We start from the raw sequence: 10203 nt of genomic DNA on the forward strand, positions 1-10203 counted from the left end.
ACACAAGTGTCTGGCTTCCAACTTTAAAAAATAGATGGATTGCTGTACATATGTAGTTACTATATGCATATTTACTACATTCATACAATACTGTCTCGTAACTTGTCATTTGTGCCATCAATTGTTTCGCCCGCGTTCGCAAACTTACTCATTTGTTTGTTAACCGTCGAAACTGACGAACGCAAATTGTTTAACTTATTTTATTTAACTGAAATATAGTCAATAGTTTCGCGTTTATTACGAATGATAACAATTTACATACATACTCCGCCTTCTTCTTAATAAAAACTAGTTATCTATTTACTACATCTTAACGCAATGAAAATGCATCTGATTGTGAAATGGAATTGCTTCTCTTGTTGCAGGGAGATACAAGCAAACACATCCACCAGTGGTGAGTGGATAAAGGATTACACGCGCGGCTCGAGCGGTGCTGTCGATCATTTACCCACAACCGACGTGTTGCGGCGCAGTATACGACGTTCCTGGACGATATCAAGTGAGTAATAAAAAAGAAAAATAATGCAAAGTGAATTTGTCATAGTGAACCGCATATACTATGTACATTAGACTGCATCACCAAAAAAAGTTGCGGTTTTTCCACCGGGATCACAAAATTTATTATATTTGAAGACATCCACCAAAATATTTCGGAAAAGTATTAGGATTTACGTGAGCTGAACCGATTTTACAATACCTCCAAAAATTGGGTTTTTGATGAATAAAAATAGTTTCATAAAGAACTTTTTGAAAACATCCCCTCAGTTTAACCTTGAAAAATCTGCAAAAAAATATTTAAAAGTTTGTTCAACGGAATCGTAATAATGAGATTTTTTAACTTTTTTCAAAGATTGGTTTAAAAAAAAAACTTGAATAACTCGTCCAAAACTATGCCGATTGAGACTTATGAGGTATCAGTGGAAAGGTATTTTCCCACTATTTGTATTTCTCATTCATGCCCCTTTTTTTCAAATACCAACACGTCTTAATTCAACTTGGAATGAGGCTCGTTTACCCAACCTTTCTCTTTTATACTTTTAATGAGTTGATTTGCAACTATGCACTATGAGGTGTCTTAACCGGATTAGGTTTTTCAAGCTTAAACTGGTTTGTCATCTGGGGGGATTATTTGATGGGGTTAGATTCATAAGGGCCTAAGTGACATTTTTTGAAAATATAAGTTAGACCCATATTTGTATAGTTAAATAAAGTATTTATTATAAAGTATTTGATACAACGAGTAAACATTCTTTGAATTAGTTAATTAGCCCGCATTCATTGAGGTAATAATCATTTCAAATGAATTTACCCAGCATTTACAATAAGTAATCAACTTTAACTTTAATTATCTTAAAATATTGTCAGACTTACTTAGATCCTCTTGATACTAACCCCTTCATTTCAAAAATTTCTTTAAGAAACTATTTTTATTCATAAAAACTCCATTTTTAGAGGTATTTTCAAATCGGTCCAGCTCACGTAAATCTTTATAATTTTCCGAAATATTTTGGTAAAAGTCTTAAAATAAAATAGGTTTTATAATTCCAATGGAAATAAGGTACCAATTTTTTATTGTTTTTTTTTTGTATATACACATTTGGACATATTGAGAAAGCAGAGCAATAAGAAAATAATAATATTTAGTTGTAACCAGTACATTGAATTTCTTTATTATTCATAATGCGTGGTCTGATTCCATCTCTGAACATCAAACTTCATACAATTTAATTTAATTTTTCTGCAATTCATAACCTTCGCCTCATCTCTTTTTATTTCACCAACTTGACTTGCTAAATTTTACCTCAGCTCGCATTACACATGTTCTGTCAAAAAAGTGCAGGAATCTTCGCAGCTTAACATACAACCCTGAAATTTAAGTATGCTCTGCCCAATCCACAAGAATGGCGATCCGACCCGGCCATATACGTCAGCTACCGTGAGATCCGCCTTCTAAGCATTAGCTTTAAGGTGTTATCGAGCATATTGTGTGAAAGGCTGAAGCCTACCGTTAACTAATAGGGCCTTAACAGTGTGGCTTTAGGTCTTGTAAATCCACAATACGCCAAATCTTGGAAAGGGGCAACTTTTGAAAGTACGGAAGGGAACTGACTATACACTTAAGGAGTTCACAAGGCGTTGTATACTTCGTATTGTTGTATGTCATAAGTTTTATACGGCTAAAATCATATTTAAGTGTTTCACCAGCTGCCATAAAAGTCGATTTATGGAATTTAACAGCTTTAAAAAACATTTACTTAGCGGTTAAAAGCTTTACGACATAAAACAATACGACACTTACAACACCTTGTGAACCACCTAATTATGTCTGAATTTTATCTACTATCCGCAAAAATAATACTATCAAGACTAACACCACGAAATGTAGGTGAAGCTCGGCCAAATACTTAACAAAACTTTAAGCGCCAAAATATTATTATTATTATTTTGCCAAATGTTGCAAAGAAAACTTCTGTTGAGGCGGCTCTTGGAGCTTCCGATACACGACGAGTACCGCAGACCAAACCTGAAATCATTCAACACGAATCTCACCGGTGGTATCGGAAGAAAGGATCAGATTGAGAAGGAGCTGACTTCACTTAGCGTTTCAAAAAGAAGGTAAACGGAATGCAAAAAATTCTTTAACTCAGTTAGTCAAGCGGAAATATATGGTTGAAGGTCCCTGACTGCTATGGCGGTGCATTCGAAACTGCAGTATTTTCTTAACAGCCTCAATGCGGGTAACTGAGTGGCAGATGGCTTGGCAAGGAAAGACAACCCTTAAACGTTATAACCCGAAGGGGACACCTCCGTCCCGTGGATTTCTCTTGGATGGTTGGGCCTCATGTTAAAAATTAAAAGTGCGCAACTGCAAGATCCTGCTGGCCTAGGGTGGATCGGAAGCGGTCAAAAGAGCCCCTTACACCTCACGCAAAGCTCTCGCTGTTGGTGATGCTCTGTCAGATTACTGTGCGATTAGTATTCACACGGTAAGTTTAGGAATTTTACCTGATCCTTCCTGTAGTAGCTGGCAAGAGGGTTATGAGCGGAATCATCTCAGCACTTTCTATTAGACTGCCCAACCTTCACGAGGCTAAGGTGGAAACATTTTGGCTGGCACTCACAGTCTAAAAATGAGGAGCTTTCAGGCATTGACATCAAACGAATTCGTAATTTTTTAATAAGCTCGCAGCGCTTCCGCACAGTTTCCGTGGTATCACAGAGGAAATTCTCCTAAATTTCCAAGTACACAACTAACGTAACCTAACCTAATGTAGTGGGCATTTATAGTTTTGCTTTATTTGGTATTTAGTTTGTTTATAGTGCTCAATATTGTTTAATTTTGTTCAAAAACTTATTCGAATTAAAGTCGCTGCAGACAGGGAAACTCAGCAAATACTATTGAACAATCACCGTATTTCTATGATATTGCTCCGGCCGATTTTTGTCTCTTTATTAAACTCAAACTACAATCTGTAGTAAACATTTTGAATGAATAGAATAAATAAGATATAATACATGTTTTGTGTTTTATTGACCGATTTCAGTATTTTTTTGACAGAATGTATACACATTATTAATAAAGATAGGCGCGGGACTAAATATTTAATCCCGATCCCGCCCATCCCAAAATTAAATTCTTAAGTCCCGATCCCGCCCCTTCCGTCGTTTTTCAGAATTATACCGCGAATCTCGGAATCTATCGCTAATTAAAATTCACATGTCTTTCAAATAAATTAAAAAATAATAATAAATAAATTAAAAATAAAATAATGAAAGATCTGGCATCGATTCCTTATCAATACGCCTATCCATCCGTCATTTGTCCTCCATTAATTTAATATTCGTTTCCCATTTTTAGTGCGACGATCACGTTTCCAATACATAACTCTTCTTTTCACAGATCCCGAGGACGATTCGAACAATCAAAACCCTCAAAATCCCGGCGCTGATAATCTTTATCCACAACAAAACAACCTTATCGAATCGCAATCTGCCGGCAGCTATCCCTCTCTCGTACGCCCACCGTCACAACAACGCCCACACCCCACTGCCTATCAAAGTGGCAGCGTGATTGGTATAAGCACTGTGGGAGCCGCACATCCCCAACCGACTTCCGATTATCTGGTGAATACCCAACGACGAGTCCTACGTCAATCAACTCTGCCAAGTTCTCTGCCCAACAACGATCCAAATCTAAGTGGCAGCGGCGCCAATTTGGCCAATTATAATTACGTGAATCTTACTGCACCCACTTCACCGCATCAGATGCAGAAAAGTCCAATTTATCCTAGCGCATATAACAGTGATGACATTATAAACATGAGCACCACTGATTGTGATAATTATTCTCAACAAATACATCAGCAGCAACAGCAAAAACCTATGAATATTCAGCCACAACAGCAGCAGCAGCCGCAGAGTGTGATAAATCCCCAAACGCATCATCGCCTACAGGTATTTGCTATATCAAATCACCAGAGCATGCAAACCTTGTGGGATACCACAAAAATTTGCATTTCCTCACTCAATTGATATAATTGACATTGACTGTTACTGTTGCACGTAAATTTATTCTTCCGCTTTCAGGTGCGCAGACAATCAACCCTCCCGGCTAATCCCTGCCAACCGCCAATGTATTTATCCACTTCACCGAATCGCCCCTACAGCCGCTCGCCGGAGCGTTCTCCAGGTGAGCAACGTTATCCACCGTTCATGCGTCAAACATCGTTTCCGTGCAACATGGCAGAGCCTCCTACACAACAACAGCAGCAGCCAAAGAATCATCTCAATTTTGGTACCACACCGCCCACCAACCAGTCATATCAACGCAAGTTGCTACCCACCTCACCCAACTACCAAGGATCTGCTATGTACCAGCAACAGCCTACGCAACAGCAGCAACAGGTACCACCGCAACAGCCTGCTCAATCCAACTACGACCCACAAACTGGCCAAACGCAACCAGCTGACGAAATGGACTATACACAAGTTATGCCCAAAGCACGCATGTTGCGACAGGCCACGTTACCAAACCCCGATCAACATGTCAAACTGTTGCCCACCTCTCCACCAAAGCGTCAGACCTCGCCACAATATCGACGATCACCAGAATTTATGCGACAACAGACGTTGCCGAATCCGGAAGCTTTTAGTGGAAATTCGCTCTCGGTACCACCAGGCCAGGCACAAGCGAAATTTATGCCGCTTTCGCCACGTCACAAGCAGAACTTTCTTTTTCCGAATGTACAGCGACAGTTCTTATCGCAGCAGCATGTGCCGGCGGTCGGAGTTAGCAGTGCCGACGTAATCACAACCGGCATCAGCGCCGGCGAACAGTACTCAAGCAGCCAAAGTGTGAACATACAATCGCGGGAGCATGCCAAAATGATGAAGGTTCGCAGTCACAGCAATGAGGAATACTCGATCACGAAGCCATACCACACCGAAAATAGGCGGCTACTACCAGAGATACCGACGAATCGTGCATCCAGGTAAGTTTCAGTAAGCTTTTGTGAGTTTTTTCTGATTTATAATTTTTCTGCGCTACTTACAGCCGTTCACCCAGTCGTCTTGTGCGTCAAGAATGCATCAAAGATGAACGCAGTAATGCGACCGATGCTAACACGCGCACCTTTGGTGAAGCGAAGCAACAATTTAATCAATTTCAAAATGTCACCGAAGAAGCAGACAATCGTCCTGAATATATGGATTACTTTGGCGACAGCACCAGCAGCTTTTTGGAGGCGGATGAAGTGCAGTACGAGAAAAATTACAATGCCGGCTTCAGCAGCGAACCGCGCATTATCTATAATGATGGATCCGATGACGGCAGTTACAACCAATACCAACGGCCCATGGTGCACAGCGCTGAGACGGTGCTCGTGCACGATCAAAACTACAGCTACTACGGAGCGGATGGTGGCTTGAGTGCTCAAGCTTTGACTACTGGGCTTAGCGCCAGTGGTGGTGCTTTACCGCGGACTCCACAAATGCACAATCGGCTGCGAAGACGACAATCACGTGAACTGCAAATACAACAAGAAGAAATGGCTCATTTGAATCGGCAAGCAACGGCCGGTATGACTACAACAACCGGAGGTGTAGAGCCTACAGTGGTAACCAGTGCAAGTGGCGCTGGCGCATCGGCAAATAGTGAAGCACACGACACACAAGAAAGGCGCAAACCTGAACAAATGCGCTCAATATCGGAAGACTCGGGTGCGAAAACAAATCCACAAAAACCAGTCACAAGACGATCGTTATCACATCCTGAAAAAGGGACACAAGTAAGCACACAAATTTAATTTGAAAAATTTCTTTTTTGATTGTCGTTCTCTTTATCTATTTAGTTCAACAAGAAGGTTGAGCCCACTAAAATACCGAGTCCGAAACCGTTGGCTGATATTTTAGATAAGACACGAACTAACACGAAAATACCAACGCCTCGACGACGTAATAGCCGTGACACAAATGGTGCCGATACAGAAGATGGTAAGTAAAGAGTGACCAAGTTTTTAATTATACACGTTAAGTAAGAAAAACATGCTAGACACCAAGCCAAACAAACACATAATTTGTTGAGTTCACTCGGTGGGCATTATAAAAGGAAATTTTACACACAAATGAATCACTAACACGAATCCCGATCTCGTCCAATATCCCACAAATTTTATGTAAGAGCAGAGGGGAGCAAACCGTCTCTGTGGAAAACGCCTAAAGCAAATAAGATAACCCAAAGAAGAAATCCACGGGCGATTCTAGAACCTTTCCTAAGGTTTTTCACGTTATTCGTATCCAACCACTCAACTAGAGTTGCATTAAAACGACATCTCTCGTCTTCAGATCAGGATATGCCTTCTATCTAGTCACTATTTTAAGCAGGTAACTTACTGAAAATTATGCTGCTTTGTTTCTCTTATTGCGGAGTTGTTTGCAATTCAAACTTTAGTAATAACTTTTCCTCCAAACACTCCACCTCAGCTCCACTTAACACAATTAATAAAACATAAAGGTGTTTAGATAAGTCTGCAAAATATTTTCGGCCCTAACATAAAATTCCTAATATAGAAGATTGACAGCTTGCGAAAATAGATAGAACGAAGCAATGAAATTGCACGAAATTTGAACGGGTAATATTTACTTACTAGGAAACATCGTTGCAGGTAGGTTTAACAGCCAAATATTTAGCCTAATTCCAGTATAGAAAACTAAGTTGGGGACCTTACATCGATGGAACTATCCAGCTGTGTAATTCTGTGTCAGAGCTATCGGCAAAAATCGAAATCTGGAACCAAAGATTGCTGCATAGATGGTTTTCCTACGGACTAGTAGTTTGGTGGGAAGCTCTCAATAAAAAAGTATCAGGAAAATGGACAAAGTTCAGCCACAGGCTTTTCTACTGATAACATGGGCAACGAAAGCAAAAGCTGCCCAAGTTCTTATTAAGTTATTAAACTTTCTTCCCATAGTTTTATAAAGTTTTATTGGCAAAACTGCGACTTACTCTCTTTAACCGACACTACCAACACCAAGTTAATGACCAGATTTAGCCTAAGATAAGATAAGAGATTGAACGCCGGCAAAAGAAGAGGATCAATCCATTTGTACAAGGATGAGTCAAAACATGGCAAGAAGTTTAGAGGTAATGTTTGCTCAGAACAATTATATTTTCGTTAGTACAGTGTTTTTCTAGCGGATTTGATGGCTACCCCAGGGGCCGCTAATGGTATTCCCCTTGAGACATGTAAACATTTAAACGCAATATTATAAGAAACTATCAATGAAGGATTGTAAGTGAATCCTAATAGCAACATCGTTTTAAACTATAAATGCTCAACAAACAAAGTGTATGTTTAAACTAGGGAGGCGTTATATCATCTTATTAAATCTGGCGTTCTTAACAGACATTGATATTCGACTATCAATCCAGAATTAATAAACAACTTTTTATCGATCGGATATAAATGAGTGGTGGGATTCCATCTCCAAATAAATACGCTGCGGAAGATGTGGTCAGCTGTGGTGCGTTTGATGAAGAGGAGTATGCTCATGTCCCATAATAGCCGGATTAAGCAGAATTTGTCTGATGAATGCGGACCCGAATATTTTAATCTCACCATACTTTTTCCAGTGCACAAGCAGAGAGGTCATCTGTTAGCGTCCCTAGAGGAGTGAGCGCAGCTTGGACCAGGAAGCAAATGAGTATGAGAGTCGGAAGCATAAGCAACCAAAATGATGTAAAAGTGGTTAACGAGTCACTATTCACAGTTAGAACTTCGAAGTAGAGAAGGGATTTGCCTACCAAGGGACTACCAAGGATCCAGCATTAGCACCGCAAATAATGTAAGCCTTGAGATGAAACAAAGAATATACTTGCCAGCGGGTACTACTACAGGTTCGGAAGGCAATTGAAAAGCAAAGTCCTTTCTAGACGAGCAAAATTGTTTATACATTTGGCGCAGAAACATGGTCGAAGTCGAGAAAAAGATGAGTAATTTTTTCGGGCTGGCGAGAGAACAACGGCCGTCTTGGGCCATACCGACAAATTTTATAGTGCAAAAAAAAAGGAAAAGACCGAACACACCGTCGAACGACTCTTGCGGAAACTTAAGGGACGATGGTGAAGGTTAAACAAGCCAAAATCATCTCTGTCACTGCCAGAAATTAGCTATAAGGAAAGCAAAAGCTCGTGGTAGTTATTTATTTCTACTACGATCTGAAAGTCCTCAGATCAATAGATATTAGGAACTTATCCCCAACTTTGCTTAGTACGAAGTAATTCTTAGTGCCGGCCGCTGTGGTGTAGTGGTTAGCAGTGAGCCACATCGTTCCGTAGGGCCTGGGTTTGAGCCCACGTCAAAAAAAAACAAATACTTCTAATAGCGGTCGCCTCCAGCAGGCAATGGCAATCGCCGGTCGGCCCTTTGTCTAACAAAATCAAGGCGCACGCCACAAATTGGAGGAGAACCTCGGTCAAACAATAACATATTGTGTAAGGACCAATCTATTATTATTAAGTGTTTTTAGGACAACCCCAAGCGGTTCCACAAAGGTCCCTGAGTCTAAGTGAGTCCCATCAACTCTGCCTTAAAACATTAATTAACGTTCGCCCATGCCATTGAATAGTTTCGAGACCAAACCCACAAATAAACTAGAAAAAGTTTAATATTCCAATATTTGCATATTCTTAAAATATACTTCTAATTTCTAAGGCATAAATGAAATGCTTTCTGAAATACCTTATACTATGACCTACTAATTAATTCATTGGCTTCTGACTCGCTCCCCTTATCTACAGGTGCCAACAAACCCTATTCGAACGAAAGACGAAACTCCGATGTATCTCTAAAATCAGCAAATAAAAAACATGAACAACAACAGCATACCGGGGAACAGAAAGTATCATTGCCATCTACAAAATTGAATGGCAACAATAAGTCGCCAGAGAAAAAAGATGAATTCAAAGAGAAGACTAACAAGACAAAAGACAGTGACAGCAATGATCAAGCAAAAAATTCTGATGAAATGCAAAAACAGAATCCAACAGTTGACACGACAGAAGGCAATAAAGGCGTTGCAACGACAATTCCCAAGGTGAGTTGTGGAGATTATGCTACACATAGTGGAAAGAGTGAGTAATGTCAATCTCCCTTACCTATTTCCTGTTGGTTGGTCTAACCAATGGACTTGTACAATGCCTGGCAGGAAATATAAATGGTTCATTCATAACAATTTTGTGGTTCGAAATTTGGCTTTCGTAAATTTTCTTGATACATCCCTTATTTTATAATTTTTATAAATATTTATGTAGTATCTCATTTTCATTAGTGTACATACTTTTTCTTTGCTCTAACTAAAGCAACACACAACTACTTTGGGTGAACAGGAGATACAGAATGCTGTGGAAGCAGCAGCCGTTGTATTTAAAAAGGTCGTACTGCAACGTCGCCAGGAGAAAAAAGCAGCCGAGGAGGGTAAGTTTTGCATTTATTACGCTAATTCTACGTTTTAGTAGTTACAAAGTAGCCAATGATTTTGTTGTTGGCTTTGACTGGGGTATATGCTATGCAGCTATTTACGTGCGCTTTCTGGTGATGGTATAATTATACATACATACAAAAAATTCTGTATAAAAGTTACGCTTTGGTGGTGGGCACTCATCTATATAATATCGATAACTGCAAGTAATTTTTAAGCAAAAAA

At 39.7% G+C, this 10203-nt stretch overlaps 1 protein-coding gene across 1 annotated transcript in view; it reads left to right on the plus strand.

The window, feature by feature from the left end:
• Positions 1-318: 318 nt before the first annotated feature.
• Positions 319-10203, plus strand: part of LOC118738296 (mediator of RNA polymerase II transcription subunit 15-like) — a gene marked incomplete at its 3' end in the record, with an annotated part of 14073 nt that continues 4188 nt past the window's right edge. The window contains 5 exon segments of the mRNA XM_036469219.1: positions 319-499; positions 3902-4455; positions 4588-5492; positions 5555-6287; positions 6351-6492. Of these exon segments, the coding sequence (XP_036325112.1) occupies positions 319-499; positions 3902-4455; positions 4588-5492; positions 5555-6287; positions 6351-6492 (2515 nt within the window).

The sequence above is a fragment of the Rhagoletis pomonella genome, unplaced genomic scaffold, assembly GCF_013731165.1.
Source record: "Rhagoletis pomonella isolate Grant_MI unplaced genomic scaffold, Rhpom_1.0 Rhpom_scaffold_00004, whole genome shotgun sequence".
Classification (NCBI taxonomy): Eukaryota; Metazoa; Arthropoda; class Insecta; order Diptera; family Tephritidae; genus Rhagoletis; species Rhagoletis pomonella.